Source organism: Nyctibius grandis, chromosome 5, assembly GCF_013368605.1.
Source record: "Nyctibius grandis isolate bNycGra1 chromosome 5, bNycGra1.pri, whole genome shotgun sequence".
In the NCBI taxonomy this organism is placed as follows: Eukaryota; Metazoa; Chordata; class Aves; order Nyctibiiformes; family Nyctibiidae; genus Nyctibius; species Nyctibius grandis.
The window spans coordinates 8,705,653-8,731,260 of NC_090662.1; the positions used below are offsets into that span (position 1 = coordinate 8,705,653).

The 25,608-nt window shown below is 41.5% G+C and overlaps 1 protein-coding gene across 2 annotated transcripts in view; it reads right to left on the bottom strand.

Moving 5' to 3' along the window:
* Positions 1 to 347: 347 nt before the first annotated feature.
* The window catches only part of FAM107B (family with sequence similarity 107 member B), a 63,176-nt gene continuing 37,915 nt past the window's right edge, over positions 348 to 25,608 (bottom strand). For both annotated transcript variants that reach the window (XM_068401207.1, XM_068401206.1), the window contains 3 exons: positions 9,816 to 9,999; positions 5,387 to 5,540; positions 348 to 3,398 (listed from right to left, as the gene is read on the bottom strand). In XM_068401207.1, the coding sequence (XP_068257308.1) occupies positions 3,282 to 3,398; positions 5,387 to 5,540; positions 9,816 to 9,943 (399 nt within the window). In that variant the 5' untranslated portion in view covers positions 9,944 to 9,999 and the 3' untranslated portion in view covers positions 348 to 3,281. The remainder of the gene's footprint in view (positions 3,399 to 5,386; positions 5,541 to 9,815; positions 10,000 to 25,608) is intronic.

Consider the following 25,608-nt stretch of genomic DNA (forward strand, 5'->3'; position numbering starts at 1 on the left):
AAATAAGACTTAAGAGACACAACAAGCTTTCTTCTGCTAATTTGCCAATAATTTTGCATATACAAACACGGATGCAGTTTTAAGTCATCATGATCATGATACTTCCCTCTGCACTGCAGAATTTTAAATAACCTGGATATCTCAGCGCAGTCCCTGAGGTTTTGTTTTCAGCAGGACATGACAGACACCACCACACAGGCCAAGCATGTAGTAGATTTTATTAAGCATAACTTTGGTTCTAAGTATTCCACCCTCATTCTCGTAATACCTTTAGTTAAAAACAATTATACAAGAGCAAATACAAAAAATATTAAATTATGAAAACAAATCCATTAAGGCTCCCTTTTTATATTTATATATATTTATATATGTACACTCAAACAAGTGCAGATATTAACAGAAGGTTAAAGCCACAAAAATGCTAAAAAATTTACTACTATACTATCAAAAGCAAGAGTTTTAAAAAAGTACAAAGTGGTAAGTGAGCCATTTTCAAATTACTGAAGTATTTGCCAGATTGCTTCAAAACCCATATAGCTAAAGGGCAGATCAGGAATTGCTTATGCTCCCTGGCAAGCAGTTTCTCACTCAATTAGCCGCACAGCCGCACACTTGTGGTGTGACTAGCTGACCACCCACTTAAGGGTTGCCCATTCTAGCCCAATCCTGACTTTAAAGACAAGCTTTTGCCTGTCAAATCGACATGAAGGTGGCTGGGATTCCTAAACTAAAGGGTCAGCAGAATTCAAAGATGTTCTAACACACACGTTGATGTTCTGTTCACACAGAGAATCAATTCCAACTGGAAACAAAAACCTACTTCACGCTGTATGTACACGGAATTTTCTGGCCTCCTGTGTTTCAGAAAGAGAAACTCTAACCTGAATCACAAGCTAACACGGCGAGAAAGCAGAATGCCTTCAGCCTCGAAGGGCCCGATCCAACACGCTCACTGAAGCCAAAGAGAGGTCCTCGTCCCCCACCGACTCCGGTGCCACCTGGATTACACCAACTTCATTTCACTGTGCATGCACGGTAGGATCGCCGTGCTCACCGAGGGGAAATGGCTGAGAAGAAATTGTCTGCTCAAGCCAGGAGGGTTTCCTCACCAATTTCTAGACATTTCCATACTGAGCAGAAGGTTAATTGTGGAGTGGAAACCAAGGGGCATGAAGTTTGGTAGTCTGGGAGAGGCTAAGATAAAGCATGAGTGTGGTGTGGAAGGCTCGTATATGGTGCTGTCTCAACAACATCAAACAAACTCAATCAGTGCAAGCGTTTGAATAACGTGCTGCCAGAAAGGAAGATCTCTCCTTCCAGAAGAAGGGAAGGAGAGACGGAAGAACCTGCAGCACTCAGGGTGCTCCTTTGTTGAGAAAATACATGGAAGAGTTAAGTTTGGCCTTTGTCTTTTGTATGTCCATAATCTGAATAGTCTGGTAGACTATCTTCACACTTAAATCTTCTAGGATGTGAATCACACTGCAGGTCTAAATCAATGGCAACACACTTATCACAATTCGATTTACTCTTGATCTGATTATGTCCTCATAAAAAATGCCTGGATCTTGACAAATTGAAGTCTGTATCTAGGAAACATTTTTAATTGTGAGCATTTAGTCCCAAGTGCTATGCTGAAATTGTATTTAAAGAGTCCAATACTTACAGGAAAGGCAAAAGGAACTAAAAAAACAAACCAGCAAACCCTCCCCCACCACCTTTACAATACAAACACACCACTGTTGATATTAATAAAAAGTGTTCTCAAACAGTCATGTCCAATGTAATTATAAAGTAGAAATCATTTTGTTTAGCATCCTAAGGCAAAGACTACGATTAGATCCTCAGCTGGTATGAACACAGCTTCAGTGAGAGCTAGGACTGTGCCGACCAAGGAAGATGAGGATTTCTCCCCAGGTTCTGAAGATATCTGCACCCATTCATAGAACCGTAGAATAGTTTGGGTTGGAAGGGACCAGGTAAGAATCCCATTCTATAATCCTACATGAGTCATTTCTTCCCCTCTCCTCATCCCAGGCTTTCCTGGATAACTAGTAGTCATAAGCACAAAGGATCAGATTCTGCCATCCCTGTGCAAGCTGAGCAATATTTTATTTCATGGCAAGTCACAGGGACAACTTGTGGAAAGGCAGAAGGTGACAGAATTAGACCCTAAGACTCAGTGGTAACACACTTTCTTGAGGCTAAAGGAAGGATGGGATAAAATGAATTTCATTTTATGCCTCACTTAAGGGAAAAAAATTCCATTTCAGTAGATTCCAATGATCAGTTTGGTCTGGCTTAAACACTGCTCTGTTGCAGGAACTGCAACAAGTTCCTGCAAGCAAAGAGCAGGAACTGACGGCAGATCAGATTCCCAATTTCAATTCCAGCAAATGAGTTTAAACACTACCAAGTAATGTGGTAACACTGTACTCACATCAGCATGTCCTTGGAGGAGAAAGGCCACAACAGCAAAGTAAGCAGGATTTCAAAACACAAAAAGTACAAGACAGGTCATTTGAGAGGTAAATTCACAGGTAGCACTGCACAGGCCTGTACACAACAGTGTAAGTTTAGAGACAGAGATAAATCAGCTTCTGGATTCTCCCGGGTGAGAGGATCACCAGATTTCTGCTCTTTCCATAGCCCAAATTCTACATGCCAAACAGGGAGAACTGGGCTTTAAGGCTGCTTAACTGTTCACTGCTGGTGAAATTTAAGCGTTCTCAGTTTGCTCATACCTGCCTTTACTAGTGGGGATGAGCAGCACTGATCAACATACCTTGTATCCTCCCAGATTTGATAAAAAATTACAGCTAAACACAAATTATTGTGGGATATACACAGGCTGTAGGTCTAGATGGAGGAAATTTACCTGCACAGCAAAGCTTCATCAGAAATCACAGGAGGATTTTTGTTCTGTTTTAAAGCAAAATATAATCTGTGTATCTCCACTAAACTAGGATCACAAGAGATAAAGCAGTGCAACACTGAAGGAGTTCCTCTAGTATCCCTGGTTAAAATCTCTACGTAAGCATGTCAGACTGGTCCATGCCACTGAACTGACAAACTCCTTATCCATTGATCTCAGGACTGCATTTGGCAAGTCGATCTGTTTACGGTACTGTCTTTTCAATCCACACGTCCCAGGAATTAAAAATCTCATCTTCAGTAAGTGTCAGCTGGATGCTGTTATTTTCCCTCTTGAGGGGCAATCTAAGACAACTTGAAAAAGCTTCTCTCTGCAGGAAAGCTGGAAGTCTTAGCAGGCGCTGGCTCTAGGAGTCTGGTGCCTCTGTTGCTTCCTGGACCGTCCTCCTTAAGTTGCCCTTGACTTTGACAAATTCAGGTGCATTTTCCTGCTCTTCCTGTATCTTCTGTTGCTCCAGTTCCAGCTTAAAAGGGAATCACATGTAAAGAAAAGTATATGAAACAGATTATTGAAATACAAGATGAAAAACTAGAGGTTTCAATAACTGACCATGCCAAACTCTTTAAACTGCTTCCTTTCTTTCTCTCATGGAAAAGATAAAGTTGCATTTCTTTGGGAGTATCTGTTCTCATAAACGATACATCTTTTCAAATCCTTGGCTCTGTCTTGTTCCAGATGTCCACCCTCGCCAGATGGACAGAAACTCTGCAAGCCCAGTACGAGAACAAGATGAAGCATTTTTGAAGAAATTCTTGGACATCTTCATTAAAGAAACAACAATAATTCCCTTCTCTGGCTTTTACAACAGGACAAGGACCAATGTGCTTGTGGAAGAACACATGCGAGCAGCTACTACCGAGCACATTTGCAGAATTTATTTCTGAATGTCTAGGTATGGATTTCTGTATCTAAATTGAGCTTCTTTTGGTGTATGTGTTTTGTCTATTACAAAAAGCAATTAAAAAAAAAAAATCCTCCTTGGCCCTTAGTTGTTCTTTTTTGAGAGCCCATTCATTGACATTAACCCAGCTGGAGCTCCTGCCCCTGCAGACACTCGAAATTACCACGTGAGGTTAGACGCTCTGCTCTGCGGGGCAAGGCTATACAATGCCCACACAGAACACGGCTTACACACTGCACAGGGTACCGACTGCTTAGCAATCCTCTGTGAAGGCAGATAAGTCGGCAGAAAGGAAGAAACAACCCTTTAGAAAACTAACAAAACCTCCTGAAAGGAGCTTTTTTTTTTTTTTTTTAACGGATCAAGGTCTCCCTGATTAATGGGGACCACGTACAGCTCACCTAAATAATCTCTCCTTTGTCTCTGGTTCACTGGCAAGGGACATGCTTTGTTACAGTAAATCATGACAACGTTCCTCTGTGAGTCGTGTTGTCAATTAATGCCATTCCTATGATGTTTACAAAGTCACAACATTGTTTGCAATGGGCAGGGTTTTCCTCTTCTAACAGAATTTTCTATTCTACGTACGTCCTTGGATATCTCAGTTTCAAATCAAATCTTCCCACTAGCTGAACCATTTGAAGCTGGGCCCTTAAGAGCAGAAAGGAAAAGTGACAGGATGATACACTTAAAAATGCAATAGCTTTCTCCCTCCAAAAATACTTCTAATCCTAATTAAAAAAAACTACACTAAAACCTCCAAAACCTAAATAATGATTGGATTACACCTCATTTTGAATAATTTGGCTTAATTGACTTCCATTGAGAAAAAGAGGAGATGCTGTTTTAAAGCATTCATTTATTTAAAAATAAGCACAATGCTTAATGCACAGTGACTTCTCTGATGAGGTGTTTCATTGTAGAAATATTTCCTCGCAGGTACATGAAGTGCTTTAAGAGGCACAGAGACGTTTGGCTGGCCCTGTGCCTGGCAGTAAGCTTCACCACAATGAACTCCAACTCCACATCACCTCCATACTCAGGGTCTGAGGATCTTTTCCTTCATTTGAAAACACCAATGGGCTCATACGTTTTAAGGCTACAAAAGATCTTTTTAAAGTAATCTAGTTTCTTACGTAATCCAGGAGAAAGGATCAATTGATTTTTCTATTCATTAAGCATCTAGTTTTGATGCACTGCAGTCTACCAGCCATTCTTAGTGGATCATCTCTTAATAGTTAGACTACAAAAGCTGACTAATTCACCACAGTTTCAATGGTCAAATAAGGTCAGTGCTCCACACATGTTCCTGTTGTCTGGTGCAGGATTCATTTGACCAAAGGCAGACACCATATGCAGTTCCTATACAGTAAATGACAACAAATAGGTAATTGTAGAGTGTGATTTGACTCCTCCTAAAAAAGATGTCTGCATTTGATCAGAGGAAATGTGTCAAAAATTCGCTGCTGCTTCTTTCCTGCCTAGAAAGAGAGTCTTGGGTGAGTAGCTCAGATGTAGATGTGTAAAGGTAGTGTTATTCCTCATCTTACCTGCTCCAGCTTCTGCTGCCGTTTCATTAGCTCTATTTCCAGGTCTGATTTCTTCTTTTGTGCTTCCTCTTCCTTTTGTTGTTTAATAACTTGATCTCGTTTCCTTCTCTCCATCACCTTCTGTAGCTCTGGTTTGTTCTGAGGTGCAAGACCCCTTCAAATTAAATGGCAGGAGTGGTGATGGGTGGGGGGGAACAGGGATGAAAAGAGATTAGTTTTAAGTAGCAGAAATTCACGCAGAATTGTGAGCAGGTTTTCAAAAGTCAAGTAGTTGCCTATTTAGATACAGTGGGATATAAATAATTAATTAAAAGGAAAAGACCTTTGCCTGGTTTCTAACCAAAACCCTAAACTAGAATTTAAGCCATATTATGACTGAGGATATTTCCCTTTAACATGCATGCTAGTATTTCTCCTGGATAATTCACTATTTTTACTTTGATCTTTAGCCTTCCCTCTATTCTCTCAATTCCAGAAGAACAGATTAAAGAAACCATCACAAATCAAGACTCTAGCAGAGACAGAAACAAATTTTGGACAAAAAGAGACTTCCCTTGCTGGCTGATAACTCAGAGAGATTGTGTTCAGACAGTCCTGTGCAGGGTATCACGCCCACTGAAGTTTGCATGGACAGAACTAAAGTGGTCTCCCTCTGGATTTTGTCACATTGCTCCTGGAAATCATGGATGCTGTCTTTCCTTGAAAATGTGAAAGCTTCACCCATGGCTGGCTGCGAAGCTACTTCCAGTGAGAGCTCCCAGGCTACGCCCACAATCACAAAGAGGCTAAGACAACAAAAATCCAGAATAAAAAAAGTTGCAGTCGCCTTGGAGACCAGACAAAGGCTGGAGGATTCTCCCTCTCACACGACTTTAGGTACTACATCAACTGAATGTTTCAAGTGTGTTCAGCACAAATTGTTTTCCAAGCGAACTGCTCTAGAATGAGAAAGCTTACTCTTTGGGAAGATGCATGACTTTACTTATACAGGCACACGTACAGATGCACACTTACTCCTACTTATTTTTGTGACTTCAGCTATTTCTTTTCTCTCTGTTATGCTATGATGCTTTCAAAATTTGTTATAAGATTCAAAGCTCTCCCTGTTATTCAGACATTAGCGTCACTTAAGTCAGAGCAGAAAGATCTGAAATTTGCCTTTGTTATTGTCATCTTCCCTGTGAAAACTATTATGTGAAAACATCCAGCATTAAGTTTAACAGCAACCATTTTTTAATTTCAACTTTAAGAAATTCAATAATCTGAATAAGCGTATTTTTACCCTTCCCTACTTACTATATATCTGTTGCCTAATTCTTCCATAATATGCATATCTGACAGCATGTCCAATAATACATTAAAATGCCATTTTATGGTGACATCTATGAATGACTCCATATATTATGCAACACTCTATCCCTGTACATTTCCCTGACAGCAAAATCAAATATTTAGCAACACCAAATGCTGTTCCCTATTTCTCATAACAGATCTCATGGCCTGAATGCAACAGAAGCTACAAGATTGTGTTAATATTTTATGTTTCATGCTATTTTAATTACATTTTAACACATAAAATTTAAGTCAGGCAGAGAAAAGATGGAGTCATTTTTTATTACTACTACTGGGTCAGTGAGAGCTGAATCAATGGAAATGTCCACATTGGCAATTAGCAATCAAGACAGCCATGAACCAGAGGCAAGCTGCTAAGCAATATTACTCATTCCTGCTTTTTTTAAAGTAAGGTTGCACCATAACAAAGCAGAAGCCCAAGAGTGTTTTAGATGTGCTGTAGCTATAATAAAGGGGACCTGCAGAAGACACAAGTAAATACAACTTCTCAGTCTAATCAAATGGGGTTGGTAGTCAGATCTGTAACGGACCAACTGTAACGGCAACCCTACTGTCACTCTCCTATGTGAGAAGGAAAAGCAACAAAGAGACGGCTACTGGATTAACTGAGTCTTGTATCACCTCCTGGTAATTGTTCTGATTAAATGAAAAATCCTAAAGCTTTGATATAGAGTTAGTAAAGTGTGCTATAACACAAGTTTGAGCTGATAAGGTTAAAACCTCTGGAAGGGACAGGACCAATACTCTGCAGAGCTGAGGTTGAGTCATCGTAAGTAAAAATAGTTTAAGATAAGGGGAGGTTTAGATTGGATATTAGGAAAAATTTCTTCACTGAAGGGGTTATCAAACACTGGAAAAGGCTGCCCAGGGAATGGTGGAGTCACCATCCCTGGAGGTATTTAAAAGACGAGTAGATGTGGTGCTTAGGGACATGGTTTAGTGGTGGGCTTGGCAGTGCTGGGTTAACGGTTGGACTCGATGATCTTAAAGGTCTTTATCAACCTAAGTGATTATATGATTCTATAAGTGACCAGTGCCTTGAGGTATCACTGCCTGCATCTTTGTTTGCCCAAAACAACTACCATTTCTGCAAGTAAATAACTACATCAGTTCAAGACCTAACAGACACTGCTCTCAGTAGGCACGGAGAGTGATCGGACCAGCACTGGCTAATATCTTCTAAGATCCAGAAATGGCTGTTCAGATCTGACTGATCAAAAAGTGAAGCTGCTGGTGCCTACACTGAGTCTTCACAATAAAATAAGGTGCATGTTAAGCAGACTTCTGTAAGAGCACTACAAGTCCTCCATACATACAGCAATTTGCAGTAACAAAGCAGAACACAAGCCTAGTATCTATATTATCAAAAAGTCTCATATCAGAGGTAGTACAGTGGTACGAAGCACAGAAGACTAACCCTCTTTTCAAAAATACCAGTTTTTCTGCTGGTGAAAACCCTCAAAGTATTTCATTTCTGCACCAATAAATAAGAATCTAAAATTAACAGCTGCAGCTAATCAAAATCACAATAAGAGAAGAGCGGGTATTGAGGGCTGCACAACTCCTCTGTAATAGCATATTCTCCTAGAAGAAAAGAACTCCATACTGTTTAAAAGTGCTTTATGCTTTCATAAACTTGAAAGAAAAAAAAATAGCCTTAATTTATTGCAGCCTCCACATCCTTTAGAATAAGATTGTAAGTCGGGAAACTTCAACTATCTTTCTTTCAATGACTATAAACTTCTTGGTGCTAGGAACCGACTTTGATGTTTAATCCCATTAACAAAAAATAGGACAAACACCTATTTAGGCCAGTTTCTTCCAATTCAGTTGGCATTCTGTAAAACATTTCTACTTCATCACTAAAGAAATGCTGTATTGTGTATGCAATTCATTTAGAATTAAGTATCTAAGCCTAGCATTGGTGAGGATTTTGCTATTACACACAGAAAAGACTCCTCCTCCCCCCAAAATACTGCCCTGCCAGACGGGGAAAAAAAAAGAGAAACTTTCATAATGTGACTCTTCCTGCCAAACAGACAAATCCAGTTGTGCTGGAGTAGCCAAAGCAATAGCTTCCTCCTCTCCTTTATCAAGGTCCTGGGTTCAAAAAGCCTGAATGGTTGCTACCAGCAACTTTATTCTCAAATGCATTCTGAAATACTGTTCTTCTACTTCTGTTTTGTGGATCCCCACAGTCTGGCCTTTGGCAAGTCCATTCTGGGTGGCTTCAACACACCAAGTCACTAATTTATATTGTAGTTAGTTTCTGTTTGTTGAAATGGAGGAGCCTCAACAGGCTTGATGGCTTTTCCTCCACCATGTGGTCTGGTGGCTATTTTCTTAATACGTGTTCTAAATGAATCCTCCGTTGCTGAAGAGATTTAATAACAGAACTTCAGCTATTTCTGGGCCGAGTGCCTGTGTCTCTGAAGTTGATGAAATCAAGTTCCAGTTATTTACATCTTTAAAAGCAATATATAGAGCAACAGCTGGGCATCCCATCCCAGAATGAAGGAAGCAGTATTTGCATAACATACAAAGAAACACTTGTGCAGCAGCAGAACAGGCACCAGACTATCACAGTGTATTGCAAGAAAGATCAAGTAAGTAGAGAACAGTTTCATGTGAAATAAAATATATGATTCCTTTGATTTAAAAGTGGCCCCATAAACTCAGTGCGCTGGGAATGGTGAAAACCCGCAGATTTTATCATCCTGCTGGTAACAGCAAAATTTTGTCAAATACTTGACAAAGTTAAGAGTTCAAGACAAAATACAGTTCCCAGGTAACCAATATGAAATGTGACAGGGGAGAACTGAACTGCTTCCTCTTGAAACTGACCCTTTGTGAGTATTTACAAAAGCAAAGTGAGAAGTCTCTTACAGCAAGCTTTTGCAGAGCAACCGAAATTCAAACAGAAATAAATGCCAAGTTAAGAATCTTTTCATCTACAAGATCTGAATCAACAAAAAGTGTCTGCTGGGTTTTGGGTAAAACGTCGTTTTGATGAAACTGAAACTCAAGCTGTGTGTTTGGAGTGGGAGGGTGGCACAAGTGATTTTTAGACTCTTACCTTTTCTGATTCATAAGCAGCTCTCTGTGGAGATCTTGATGATTCCGGGATGACTTCACAGGATTAATTAATTTCTGAGGTCTAATTAATTCAGGATTGTCATCATCTATGTAGTCTGGTTCAGCCATAATCTTTCTTGGAATGGGATATGGATCTTTGGGTTCAGTGTCCTTATTCACAGTATCTGTAAAACAGGGGAAAAACTGCAGTAAATCTACATTGAAAGGCCTTTTAAAGGTGTATTAAAACATAAAGGCAGCATATTACATTGGTAAGAGTTATGCCTTTCCTAGATTAATTTTGTCTGTAGTAAGTAAAGGCTCTCAGAGAAAACATCAGTAGCATCTTTTTAAGTAACTGGCAATTTCACAACAATGTCATCTCCAACAGCCTTCATCCATTGACTCGGAGACACAGATTCTCCCCATTTTAAGAAGAACTAGACAAATAATTTAGGTTAAGGGCGTGAAGAGTCCTATTGATTTTAATAAGGCTACTCAGATGAAGCATTTTTAGATCAGCAGTACAGAGAACCTAAAGACACTTTAAATACCGACTATATTAAATATTACGAATGTGCACCAAAACCATACAGAGACTCATTTTCTGCCATCAGTATCATACCAGCTATGGGGAAAACACCTTCTGTGGATAAGCCCTGAACTGTACTGTACCGAGCAAAAGCTTCCACGTGGAAATTGCTAGATCTGCCATTGTTGGGACAGGAGACAGATTTTTGAGTGGAAAAGTAGAGGAGAAAAAGCTGGGTGAGGTTGTTTCTTAAGGGCCACATTTCACCCAGTGCAAATCCACAGAAATTCACTGATCTGAATGCAATGAAATCTCGATGATTTATATCATCTGGGAATCTGGCATTTTCCTATCCTGCTATAGAAAACATATCTGTACACCAAATCACAATACTTTTAATCAGCAGCTGACAAGCAAACTAGAGTTTTCAAATAACGTATACGTGACTCTTCATACCCCCTTCCATTTAAAAGCCTCAGTCACAAAAAGTTCAGCATCCAAAACAAAGCCCATTCAGAGCAATTCTGCCTCCGTTCGCTGTTGTGGAAACCTGCACACAGAATCTGCCATGCTGCAATTATCAGTTTGACGAAACATTGGCCCCTCAAACACCCAAAAAAACCTCACAGCATGTGGGTTTACAGAGATGAATCAACAGGACATGAAAGAAAAGACGACAGACCTCCGTTAGCCTGACTGGTGGAACAGCTGAATGCTGCACAGTGTACGGTACGGGGCTCGGAGACAAATCAGAGAATCACTGGGATTTGCCATGTGTTTTCCAGTAAAAGCTGAATACGTGCTTTAATTTAGATCCCACTGTTACCCGCCCTTCCCTCTCTCTCTCACTCCACGGGCTGTAAAACCTAAGTTCAGTCTCAGTGTAATTCCTAAACTATTTTGTTTGATTAGAAATCTCAAATTGTTGCTCAGAGGGTCTGATTCAAAATCCACTTGATCTAGTGGAAAGATTTCCTCTAATACTTCAGCACATTAACACCAAACAGTACCACCATCACTCTGCTTGGGTGCACTTACAGATGAAGAAGCAAAACAACAGGACTAAGTTTTCAGTGGATGCAAGGAAGCCACTCTGGATTTGAATGTGCCCAATGGATCCCACGTAGCCCTTTCAGCTTCTTTGAAGGGATGATGTGAATTGTGTTTTATTGGTGCTACACTTCACACACAAGTTTCTACGGAGCGAATCCGATGAGAAACAGCTTACCAGTGTGAGCGGCTCTCAGGGTGGCCCCTGCATTAGTTTTTCAAGGCAAGTTTATATGTAGCGTTTTTGAACTCTGTGGGGGTGCTAGTTCTCACATGGACCTCTGAAACTAATATAAAAATTGCCCACAGTTCACAACTATGTAAGTATATTGCTGTACATGACATAAACCTCCTACTGACATTGATCACACAATAAAAATACTTCTCCCATCACCCCTTCAGAGTCCTTCTTGCTTCAATCAACCAACCACTTATCACCTCACATGCCAAATATACAAGATCATTGGAAAACTGAGGTCAGAAGAAACTTGGAAGATTTCTAATCCAGCCTCCTGCTGAGAGCAGGAACAGCTATGGGATCAGAGCAGGCTGCTCAGGACTTTACCAGCAAGGTCCTGAAGTCCTCCAAGGCTGCACAGCCTCTGCGAGCAAACCTGCTCACCTATCTTCATGGTGAAGTTTTTCCTTACACCCATATGAACCTCTGGTTTCCACTCATGCCTGTTGCCTCTCCCTCTCCGGCCATGCACCACGGTGAAGAGCCTGACTCCACCTTCTCGATAAGCTCCTCCCAGGCATGGGGGGCTGCTGTCAGGTCCCTCCAACCCTGCCTCTGCTCCGGGCTGAGCCAGCCCAGGTCCCTCAGCCTCTGTCACAGCACCTGCACCCTGGCCCCCAGCCCATCTCGGTAGCCCTTCGCTGAACTCATACCTCAATTCCCTCACTGTTTAATGGCATGCCATATAAAAAAACCCCAAACCCCCCCAAAAGCCTGAACCACAGCATACTTCTCAACGTATACCATATAGCACCATGCCGTCAATAAAAAGTGTGTGGAAGCCTATTCTATTTACCACAGACAATGAATAAACCAGCTACTGTTCTTTTCTTTCTTTAAATAAGGACACAGCAATTCATACTTCCTCAGTGTTCACCTCAGGCTTATCACAACTAAAACAACTCAAATGTTACACGTCCAGCCTCCACCCAAAATAAACCTGCTCTGTAAACATTTGTTTTTCTGTACTCCTCTATCAGTTCTGGTGCACTGATGAGGCTCCAAGTCTTCTAGAAGGCATTTATCATTCACAGCTCTCTGTTAAAGTAAATCCAGAAATAACCTGCTGCTTCTTCCAGACAGGTACTCTGTTTGCTTAGACGAAGATGGGAAATGCAGAATTACCCTACAACTGTCTGTCGTAAACAATGTACTATTTTTCTAACAGGACCCCCTGAAAAACAATTTGATTCAATCATTTCTCAGAAAGTTTGATGTAATATTTTGTAGCATGTAGACTTGCTTTTGGCAAGCCTTTAAAATGAAGTGTATTTGTTCTTCTTTCTTCTGTCCCATCTCTGTTTTTAAAAACATCTATTCAACTCAGAGGTCAGGAATTGTGGTTTCCTAATGTAACATGAACTCTACTAGCATCAGACTTGAATGAATAAAACTCCCTCGGGAACTAAAGACGCTTTCCGTGTGTGATTAAGCTGCAAATGATTTCAGCCAGGATTTCCAAATGGAGCCAACAAAACAGGGCACCCAGTTCCCACTCATTGAATCCTCTCACACCCTTTGTAAACCTCAGCCTGGCTGGAGGCCACCAACCCAGTCCTGAGGAGTCACTGTGTAATCCTATACACAAACAGTACAATTAAGATAGTGTGATTTCTACCCACACCCTTTCAAAGCAAATGTTTACAAAAGCAGGGGCAAGTTTCACACCAAAAGGAAACTGAGGCACAAAGGATTCACCACCCAGCAGCAGACAGGAACAGAGTTGGCAGTGTAGCCCCAGAATTTCATTCTGAGATTCAGGCTCACACGAGTAAAGCGGTCAAGCTCCATGACAGAATCCCTTAAAAGTCCTTAAACAAAGTTTAATCAATGTTCAAGCAATAACAATTGAAAAAATATTAATTCCCTAGGTCTCTAGTGCTCATCACCGCAGAAGTCACAACCCAGAAAGCTGCTTTCAGAGCATCACTAGGTGCAACAGTGGGACATGAAGAATCCAAATAATCACTTAGCAGGAATATGCTGCCTTAAGGGCACCTGAGAGGCTCCCTTTAACCATCCACTGTTACATGATCAATTGAGAATGTACAATCCAGTTCTGTGTTTCCCTGTTACCTTGCTCCAAAACAAAGGAAAGAGATTTGGATTCGGGGGCTGTTTTAACTGAGCTTGGCTCAAGTTTGATACATCCACTAATCTGGCAGGTGCTTCCCCAGCGTATTTGCTGAATTAGCTGTTGCTGCACAAGCAGCACAAAAGCATTTATGATGTGCCCTATCTTGTCCTGCCTGAGTAACTCTAACAGACTTTGTCCGTGACTTCTTACGTACATGTGGATTTTCATCCAGAAAGAATAAACTGGGGATCCTGCATGGAAGAGGAATTTTAACTCCTCAAACAGAACTGCAAAGCAATTTCAATATCCCACTAGACAAAGAAAATGTCTCTGTATAAAAATAACTTCAAGCATCCTCCTAGACAGAAGTTTAATGTTTTCAGATACAAAGATGCTCTTATAGCAACCAAGAAGTACCACACTGGTACCTCAGTCCTGGAGAGACAAGACCAAGCGGTCACACACTTGCAATTCTCTCATTTACCTTTCTTGGAGCACAAGTGAATTCAGGAAGAACAGGAGAGACCCTTCAAGTTGATCATACTGAATAGACACAACTGAACTGGGGCGTGCCAGAAGCGTGCAAGTTACATTTGGGGGAACACATCCAAACGTTTGCTCCCAATGTTATTTATTTTTTATTCTATCTATAGAGGTTTGGTGTTTTTTTCAGCAACAGTCCCTTAATGGTAGTAACACTGGAAACGCGTGTGCAAAGAGAGCTACAGCCAGCCACAGTGTTTTTAACAGATTCAAAGTAGATCTTAACAACATCAGGTTAAGGATTCAGCAGCTGACAGAGCTTTTGCTCAACAGGGCTCCCACGGCTTCCGCAAGAGAGGGAAGTTCATGCCAAAAAACCCTCATGTTTATATGGCATTCAGGGAATTGCATTTATTTTCTGTCTGGTATTCCTCATACCAGAAATCACCCTCTGCATATGGAATCTGAATATAAAAATTCCTGTGAGACACCATATATTTGTATTATTATACATATATATATGGCATTTTCACCCTTCAAATGATTCCCACAATTATTTCCAGCTGTGAAAGCAGAGGTAGAGTTGAGGCCCCTCAAAAAGCAGATAAATAAATGCCTAAAAATACCGATGAACATCAAAATAATAGACTAGTCTAGGATCCAAAAGTTACGTTACAGCTAAATTCACGTGATTTCCTTTTGGCCTTAATAAATTCTTGAATTAATATCTTCCACAGAAGCATTAGCTCAAACACTGAACGCCTCCTGAAGTAAGACTTTATTCTCAATAAAAGCTTCAACATCTGTTCTGAGCTGTACTGTAAACCATCAAACACTATTTTTTAAGACTTACATTTTTAGCTCTTTAAACTACTGCGTAGACTTGCGGTTTGTTACAAGTAACCCAAAGGCATTCTTTGAGAAGAAATATGATTTTACTCTCCCCTTTCTGATTGCGAGAGGAATTGGAATAAAAATTCTTCAGCACGTCTCTGCTCAGACGTTATATGACCAGCACCTCCTCTCATCAGCCAGCTCGGGTGGAAAGCAAAAGAGCTACTTGAATGCAGAGCGTGCTTTCCAGGCACCATCTCAGCACTGTTTGCACATGAAAGCTCACCACCGCTATCGTTTTTATCTATATGCTCTCGGTGCAGTAAGAGGCACTTGACTAGAGAGATTTACTTGATTAATCCTTGATTATAGATATCATTAATAACTTCCCACAGTTCACCCTTCAATTCAAAGTAAGAGTTCCTGAAAACAGAATACAAAATACTCCTCCCAGCTCAAGCCAGCCACCGTCCAAGGAGTTTGGCTCTTACTCACACCGTCTTTCACGGCTGAAAGGGATGATGGGGTTTGGATCATGGCAAGACACAGCCAGACTGCCTGCGGAGGGAGAGGGAAGGACCGGAGAGGTCCTGGCAGCTGCAATTCCTCCCAGTCCCTCACGCTTTGTTCAAAAAGGCTGCCACTTCCCAGCTACACGAGTTTTGCTTCTAGATCAGGAGAGTGTCTTCACCTGCCTCAGAATTGAACACACTGAGGGCAGCGTGTACCTTCTGTGCCATAGGGATTGCTCATCAAATATCATCCTGTTACCAGATTACTTAATACATTACTATTCTTCAAATAAAATGAAGACCATTGGACTTTTAAACACTTCGGCAGGCATCTGGCTTTTGTTTATGGCTCCAGCCTTGTCTTACTGATCTTAGGCAGGTTATTTCATTGCTGTGTGCCCCAGCTCACACACATACAAGACAAGAGCATCTTAGAAACCACCACGAGCTTCCGCAAGGCCAATCTCGCTGCTTCTTGTCACGCACTTTAAAATCTTCAGACCCCAGCAGACAAAATGAAATAGCAAGACTGAAAATTTCTGTCCATACTATGTCAGAACAGTTTAACTCACAGCACCTCCCTTACACAGGGTATCATCAGTTAATGGCTTCGTTAGTTGCACGTCTGCCAAAAGACTGACAGACCACGTAGATTTCTCTCAGGAACAAGGGTGCTGCTCGCTTGACCAAAGCGATCCCAGTGACGTCAAGGATATGGAAAGAAGCAGGGCTTGCTGGCTACTGAAGCTGTTCCTATTGTCACTTTAGAGGATATTAAAATGAATTAAACCACTCAAAATCTCAAGGAAATCCAGTTAACACTCATTTTCTTCCCTTAAGTAGTTCTGAGAGTGTAATGTCAACAAAGCACGGATAAAAGATCCACTAAATGAGAAACCAGAAGAAAGAGGGTCATTTTAAACATGTTTGTGTTGGCACTGACACCTAAAGGGAGACAGAGTGCAAGATTTGGGGCAGTGCTCCACACTGGCACAGTTCTCCCAAATGCAAAGAGATGCTTACGGCTCTCATTCAACTTGAACACCACCAGGCAGTCTCTGTTCCTGTGCTTTGAAGTTCACTAAAGTCTTGGGTGCTAAGGGAAGAGCCTAGACCCCCCCCAGAGACTGAGTGCTGAAGAGCAATGCTGGTGAGGACAGAATGGCTGGTCCCTCTTGGTCTCCAGTCTACTTGGAAAAGAAGACACAAACGGCTTTAAGAATAGCCTCACCTTCCACCTAAGTCACCAGGCCCAATGAACAAGAATTTGTATTAACCCAGAAGAATCTTCCTTCAGGTTGCAAGATCTGCGATGAAGCGCTCTGCCACCGCCCTTGAAACCAGCTGAGAGTACCAGCTCTAAATAGTTGCATTTCTTCTCTTGCTCAGTTAAAATGCTGAAGAGGTACCAATGCAGCTGTGTAATTAGAGGTGGAAGAAGAGAGGAAGAAAGTGCCTCTCCCTCCTACTGCAACAGGAGGTCTCCGCCTAATGGGGGACTGTAAGAGCACTGGGAGAGAAGAAGGAGGTGGAAACTTCATCACCACAGGCAGAGACTAAGATCCCCGTTTTGTCAGACACAGGCAAAACTGAGATACAGACTTTCCCTGCAACAAAGTCCTTAGCATCTAATTTTTAATACAGGCAAAGACAGAAAGACACAGGATGAAGACTAGCACACTGTGAACAGTGCCCATCTTCCCTAAATCATGGTCTATGCTCAACGCACTGGAACACCATGGTTCCAATCTGAGACTAACGGCAAACAAAGCAGATTATGCATCTTACATAATTTCTCTTCCCAAAAAGTCCTGTGTGTTTATTAATGACTTTATATTCTTCATACTCATTTTGCTCAGGTCCTTGTGATTACTGAAACCCTTAGACAGGGTTGGGGATGTGGAAAGCCATTTTGATGGCAAGGAGAAGACTCAGTGTTTTGGACCCCTCTCATCAAAAAGGCCCTTAGTAACCATATTGCCTTCTTCAGAACAACAGCATGATGTGCACACACACCCTCCCCTCCACCTCATTTAATGTCATTGATTTGAAAGGAATAACTCATGACTAGCAAAGGTATGCAACCGATTCTGGCTTTCACCAATACATTACACAGGTAATTATTACACCGCAGTAAACATGACTTTCAGGAGAAGATTACTGCAATTATGCCTCCTAGGAAATGCACTCCACAGCACAGTTTGCAACTAGATTAATCCCAAAAGGTAACTAGCAATTTATTTATACATGGGTCAACACTGATCCATATGCGATTCTGAAATGACACATTGTTTAAAGAGATTTTAAGATTAGAAAAGAAATAAGATCAGTTTATACTCCCTGCAGCTAAAGTGCACCATCAGTGTTCTAGACCAGTCAGTTTGGACCACTAAATTAAAAATCAGGGCAGGTTTGGTTTAATCAAATTTAACCACATTAAAATACCAGATTTCATATGAAAACTGAGCCCTAATTCAAAATCAGAAGTCCAAAGAGTCAGAGGACAGTTTCTTCAGGGCTTCACTGATGCAAACGTGAAGAACTATCAAACAGTGTCACCCAGTGGTAAAGGACTTCCTACAGACAAGAACACAGGAGAAAAAGTTGGGGGGGGGGGGGCGGGGAGAAGGGGAAGACTGGCCCAAATCCATGTTTATATACAAAACCGCTAAACTTAAGAGCAAACAAACTAAATCCCACACTGTTTCAGCAGAAAGTCTTACTTCTAAGTCATTCTATTCCTGAAAACATCAGCATTAGAGGACAGTGATTCTTCAAATAGAAAAGGTTTAACACTAAAGAGGTGTATTTCTGAGGGAGAGGGGGAAATCCAGAGCAGCCAACAGTCTTATTAATTGGGAGAGTGGAAACATTTCAAGCATCTGACCTGAGATGCTTAAAAGCAGACTGGTGAATCTTGAATGCTCTTAAACTCTAGTTCAGAAGACTTCTTCAAGACTCTTTCAGGGAAGAGAGAAACACGTCAGTGATGGTTGTTTCTGCACTTGTGTATTTTGTTCACTAAGATCTGGTGAGCGAGGTGAGGGAGTAACGTGTGTCCCCGGGAGGCCAAGCAAGATCCAGGAACAAAAGAGTTTAGGTCACGCTCCCTGAACAGAAGTACTCTTCTGGATGCTATGATGCTGACAATGATGAGGGAGGATCCTGGTAAATATTCAACCGGGCAGAAGTCTATGCCAGATACAAGCCAAAAAAAAGTAAAATGACCTTTGATATATGTGACAAAATTTTGAAGCAAGAGAAGAGGCAGGTTACTTGGCACCCTCATAAACATGATTGGCACAGCAAACACAGTTTTCTCATTTATAAAGAAAATAGGATGTTAAAAAGCAAATGGAAGAGCAACAACATCTAAGAACTGGAGAACATGCCCTCTACTGAGGCAGTCATAAGAGCTCAGTCCATTTGGTTTTTAAAAACTGAAGATTAAGACCAGCCTTATTGTCCTATAAGCAACAGGCCCAACAGTGGTTTGAGAAGTTTCAATGACTGGAGATCAGGGCTAGAAAACAAATTCCTAAAATAAGGCACACACTTTTAAAGTGAGAGGAATAAAATGCTAGATTTACTACAAGATTTGTCGAGGGAAATCAGAAATGGTTCAATTGCCTGGAAAGACCAAATTAGAGGATCATAATTATCCCTTCTGATTTTATAAATTTATAAACCTATAAATGCAATTAGTAAGTGTTTGCAAGGTGGTCTGAAGATGAAAATCTCTGCATTAATCAGGTAACTGTGTATTTAGTAGCTACAGCAGCAAAAATGAAACCAAGTGAGCTGTTTCACATGCTGCCTAACTTACACCAGCCCTGTAAATCCCCAGGTCTTGCCAATCGGAGCGTAGCAGGGCTGGTGAACCTCCAGACTTTGCTTCGTGCCACATGCTGTTCCTTAGGGCACACCAGCATCCTGCCTGGAGTTCCAGCACAGCACGATCTGCTGAGCTGTCACACCTCCTCTCCCCTCTGGGTGTTTCCGAATGACAACTTAAAAGGAATTCTACCACCCATAAAAGAAGCCCGTTTTCAACAAATTTAAAAACACAGGCTTAATGAAAAACACACAGTCCGCTGCAGCTTGCCAGCTTCCTAAATACATTCATAGGTAGTTATGTAAAAGCTAAGTACTTCTTCAGACCGGGCAGATACGTATCAATTACCTGCCAACTCAACAAGTCAAGTTCCCTTCATTTTCTAGGAAGAAATCGCTTTCCTAGGAGGGGGGGACAAAAAAAAGACAAAAAATCTGCACTACTAAATGCTTTTTTCTTCTGTCTTTGGTGGCAAACAGCTCAGAGCAAGCATCCAGCCTCTAGTTTGATTTCTTAACACAAGGAGTATCTTTTCTTAGAAACAGAGAAAAGGAAACCAAAAGAAATCATTTTCTTAAACATAGTGCTACTCCAAGCTAACACACTCCCAGCTTACTCACAGGAAAGAAATAAAACCTTCATCTCAACGAGTTAGTCTTGGCTCAGGCGACTACATCCACATTCCAGCCTGCCCTGTGTCTGCAGAGAGACACCTTTCCTTGCCCAGATGTGTTTTATCCCCTGTCAGCTGGCAGAGGTGTATTTTAGGTACGTGGCTCCTCACTGCAACTCAGTCGAAAAGGACACCACTACAAAGGCAAGGAAGAAAGACCTGAAGGAAAAGGCAAAAATAAGGAAACCAGTAAAACTGATGACCTGATCTTCTAAAAGTGAGGTGGAGCAAGAAATTAAAGAGAAGGCTGTTCCACACCCTACTCGTGACCTTAACCAAAGGCACAATGCCCTAATGGGTTTAAAAGCAACAAATGTGTGTAAGAATGTATGTCAGCTAGAGCAAATCTCCTGGAAATGTATGCTACAGGAGACCAGGCATGTGCCAGATGGGTTTAGGACAGCCAAGCCTGATATAAATGAAGCTATTAAACTGCAACAGTGATCAACAGGAGCCCTGCAAAGAACATGCCACGCCACAGGGCATTTAGTGGAACATCATCTTCTCACTGTTTGATGGCAGAAATGCAAGTTCTGAAAAACAAGAATTTATAGAAAACAAAAATTGGAAAAAATGTTGACAGCAGGTCTCATCTGTCAAAGCTGGTGACTTTTTACATGCTCTTTATGAGCAGCTACAATCAGCAGCTTCTACTGCAACCTCATAAATCAGGAAGCTCTGACACCAGGGCAGGGCTGAGTATCAGTCAGTACGCTGCACACAGAGGAGTAACACAGCCTGCCTTGCTTCTGGGACGGAAGGGCATTGTTTTCTAAAGAAACATGCCTCATCTGAACAGTATATTGATGTGTTGCTCACACAACTGAGTTGCCTTCAGCCTTTTAGCCTCCCTGGAATGAAGAACCCAGAATGTCAACACATAAAACAAAAGCAGTCACACAAGCTTCGCAGGTACACAGGGGAGATTTTAGCTTATACTCTGGCAGAACCAGTTAAGTCATGTATGGTGACACAGGACTGTTTCTAGGATGCTTTTTTCATAATCTTTTTTTGTTTTCTTAGAAAGGTTTGAAGAGGTTCAGGAAGGGCGAAACAGACCACCACTCCCTAATCCCTCCAGAAAGGAACTGCTCAATAAATTCCAAGTAGTTAATGAAGAAAAATAAGAAACGAGAGGGATGACCCCAGTCTCTCCACAAAGGGATTGTTTGTTGAGCTTCTGAGCTGGTGGCAGGGAAGGAATTTCCTACAATTGTTACCTTTCTGCTTGACAGACCACCTGGAGGAAAGTCTCAGACTGTCCTTCCTCAGCAGCACACATGAAGGGGGCCAGCCGTGCCACAGGAGTTAGCAGGACTGCTCAGCTCTGCTCCTCGCATCCTGCTCTGGGGCTTTTGAAAGGACAGCTCACTTGCTTTGTGTACTAGAGAAGTGGACTTGAACTGGACTTAAACTTGAACTAGAAGAACTCTTAAGTACGTAAGTTGAACAAGCAAAAAAACCTCAGTAGTCCTAAGTGGCACTACAGGGATCTCCATCAAACTGTTCAAACAAACCACCTGCATCCCAAAAAGACACGTGCTAGTTCACAACAGTCTCATAAAGGAAAATAAAATGTGCATATTCTTGTCTCTTCATGCTCAAGAATAAAGAAGAACCTTAAAGAAGCCAAAAACCAAAGGGCTGCAAAACAAGACTCGCATAGAGCCAAGAAAGGGGCTGAAAGTCTTTGTCGTTAGATGCCTGCAGCTGAGGAACAAAAGCAGTATTAGGTCACAGCTTGGCTCTTGCTAGTCAAGGTTCAAGAAAGCAGCGTACAGAGCTTCCAGAAAAGAGAATGCCACTTGTCATTCGCATACAGACAACCAGACGGCCACATCTCTGAAAGAGGGTGCTGTCAACCTGAAGAGAAAAGGGTTTGAAAAAAGCCTTCTTACAAGCCTTGGAGCCCTCTTATTAATACCACTCCACAGGTGACTCAGCTTACTTTAAAACAGGCAGGCTGAAAAGCTGTCCCCTAGCTCCGGTTTTAACAGCAGCAGTTTAATTAATACAATGAATACCTATTGATATGCAATCATAACTGCCAATTGCCAGCTGCACCTCTTCAGCCTGAAGCCAGCCCTGCTCTTTGTTCCTCTGCTGAACAGACATCTCAGGGGACTCAGCACCTGCTGCGTCTGCAACCAAAGTGGGAAACTTTCAGGCCAACAAACTTTATATGCTGGCAATAAACGGCATGTTAAGGACTCCTTAAAAAGGTCACCACACGCTTGCCCCCAGCAGGGTATCTATCACCTTACTGTCTCAGGTGTTCGTAGAAGGAAGGAAAAAATGGCAAGAGGTGTTTCTGCAGTCCTCTTCCTGCTCTCCTTCAATAGCTAAATGGGCTATTTAGAAAAAAAAATACAGAAAAATTGTAATTAAAATTCCAACAAGCTTATGTGACCCCCATGGTTTTTAAAAAGCACACCTGTATTTTGCAACCAGAAGACACTGCAACAAATGGTCACAGGTGAATACTCAGCACTCTAGTGAACACATTGCGCCGTGTCACACCCCAGCGAGCACTGCCTTTCGTGTTCCCTATCACTAAATTAATTACTAGTTTTCTCCATGACTGCGTAAACTACAAAGACGTTATAGACTTATTAAAAGGAAGGGAATTGTTTTTGCGATCAAGGGTGAAAGGGGAATTGGTATTTGCGTAGGCATCTCATGCATTCTTGATTCCTTGGGTTGTGCCTCACTACAAGAAAGGTGATCTCCAACTATAAGCACTATTTTTGTCAACAAAGGGAAGCAGAAGCCCCTTTCTTTTACTGTAAATTCTTGACCTGTTACTAGTCCCATAAATCTGAGTAAAACAAACCAACCTTCCACAACACTTTCAAACATTTTAACCCAAGTTGCTCAAGTTCCTACATCGATCAGCTTGTCCATCGCCTTACAACACAATCACTTGCTCAACCTGCTTGCTTAACAAGCAGTGGAGAACTCCAGATTGCCAAAGCAGAAAATTAACATCTGCTTCTTTTTTTTTTTTAATCAGACAATCATGTTTTGCCATGTTTCACTGAGGAATTATGTTTTAAAACTGCAAAAATAAAATGAATGAGCAAGGGGAATCCATCAAAATATAAAGTGGGACCTGTTCGTTATAATGGGCTTGGTCACAACAGAGGCTCATTCACTCAGCAGGAAAGCTGCCCTGTAGTTACAGCGAGGAACCGCGTCATGACAGAAGAGAGAGGCTCTATTCTCAGCTCTACCAAAAACTGGATGTGTGATGCTGAGCAAGTCGCTGAGGCTTAAATCAATCTGGAACAGGCTGTGGTTGTCAGCACAAGACAACATGTCGGATACCAAATGCTGAGAGAGCAAGTCAGGCTATTTTGGATGAGCAGATCAGTAAGAAACATCATAAATTATGACAAGTCTATGCTTTGTTCTATTATAGGCAGCGTTTTGTCAAAAGTTTTGGAGCCATTTCACGTTAAGCACTCTTTTTTTTAGGATTGAACAAATGCTTGTTTTAGAATCAAGAGGCAAAATCCAAATAGGTAATTTGCTCAATGAAGTTTAGAAAATGAAATTGATGATGTTTAAAATAAGCTAAAAAGTTATGGATTAACAGCTACACAGAAGAAAATTTAGAAAAGATGTCAGAGTTAGTAACACAAAGGCTGTGAACTTGGTGCTGCAAAAGAAATGTCAGGGATTTACGAGTCTTATGCCTGAAGGACCGATGCCATTCCCACCCCAAGCCTATTTTTATGAATTTCTTCCTTCCCAAGTTATTATCAAAGTCCCTAGTGTTTTCTTTTTTTGTTATTTGTCTATGGATTTATCATTTCAACAACAAAAAAAGACATATTAAACACATGCTTTTGTAAGCTACACTAGTAAACACGTTCTCAGAAACAACTCCAAGACAAAGATCCACATTGACAAGCCAGAATGAGAGCTGGGAGCCTGAGGGCTTTCCTATCCCGCTGGTGAATACAACACGTTCTTCTCGAGCATGTTAGTAATAAGACAGAGACATTTATCAAAATCTGTCCTCTTTCAAACAGCATGTACTCCTCAACAGTCTCAGTGCTCAGCAGGGTGTAAATACTGCATCTTCAGCCACTACATCCATGTGAGTTTACCATACACATTAGTGTTCAATATTACAGCAAATGTTTGCTACAGTTAAGTCCTGTTTCATCAAGAGAATGTTAATAGTCATCTTTTAATGTGAATGTTAACAAGTCAGCCATAGCTTTTTTCCTTGTCGAGGTATACAATGTTATAAACGCAGGATTCCTACCCACTACACCGAACCCAGCAGCCTGCCTGCACAGAGGATGTTGTCCCACCTGCTTTAACACCAATCCCAACAAAGCAATCGGAAAAGCTGCACAGAAACACAACGAAGGCAGCATTTTTACTGCCAGACAGCAACGGGATCCGTTTCCAGTTTAGAAATGCATTTCGTTATGAAAGCACACAGGCTACCAGAAGTAGTCCAGGAGCCTTCCCCTGCACAGATTTCTCATTAATACTTCTTGTTCTCTCACCTACACCTTTCCAGCACCGCTGAGAGCAGCAACATCACGGGTACCAACGGCACCAAACTACAACTGGTAAATGTTTGAACATGGCGAACATGGTTTGAACATGGTGTTAGCTCAACCAGATGTGCATCTTAAGGATCTTTCCAGCAGACGAGAGCTTGCTCCAGCCAGTTTGAGAGACTCCACAGCAGTGATCACTTCATGCTGCGCCCGCATGAGCAAACAGACCCTGCAAGGCAGCAAAACCCCCAGAAGAGACAGACACAGTCAGCTGGGACCACGCCACTTCTGCCAGTGCAATGTATTAGTGAAAATCAGCACACGAGACTATCTGTATCAGCATCAAAGTCATTCCAGACTGGGAACAGCCGTGCCAGCATAAACACAATCAGCTAGTGCGGAGAATCGTACCACTTCAACCCCACAGACAAAGCAGTACCACTAGTAGGACAAGGTTAGAATCCCAGTAACATTTCAGATCAGCTAAAACATGCAGGTGGAAAAGTGAAATATCTCTATTAAGGACATTGTCAGAAAAAAAATCCTAGCTCCTTCATCTTTCATGATATGAAGGCAATGAGAAAGGAGTTACAAAAGGCTGAAATGACAAGATTTCAATCATTATTATTCGAGTTTCATTAGAGCTCATGTTACACGTTTATTTTACAAACAGCAATTAGAACCAAAATTAGAGCAACCTCACTGTCCACACACACTTGAGAGAGTCATTATGCTCCACAGGCTTACAGTCTACACAGAGGGCTGAATCATTATCCCCATCTTATATCCTATATCTTCCTGGAAGCCAATGGCCTTTGGGGCTTAAAAATAGGAGAACTTTTGAAAATTTTACCTTTGACTGCCCTCAGTCAATGATTGCGTCCCTCCAGAGAGACACGACCCTCAGCTCGTCTTTCACACAAAGGTAACATCTCGCTCATGTTTTAGGTAACTGCTTAGTTTAGATTTTCTAGACAAAAAAGATGTCGGTTGCCACCTTACCACAAAACCTCACCTTGCCAGCACTACTAACCTGT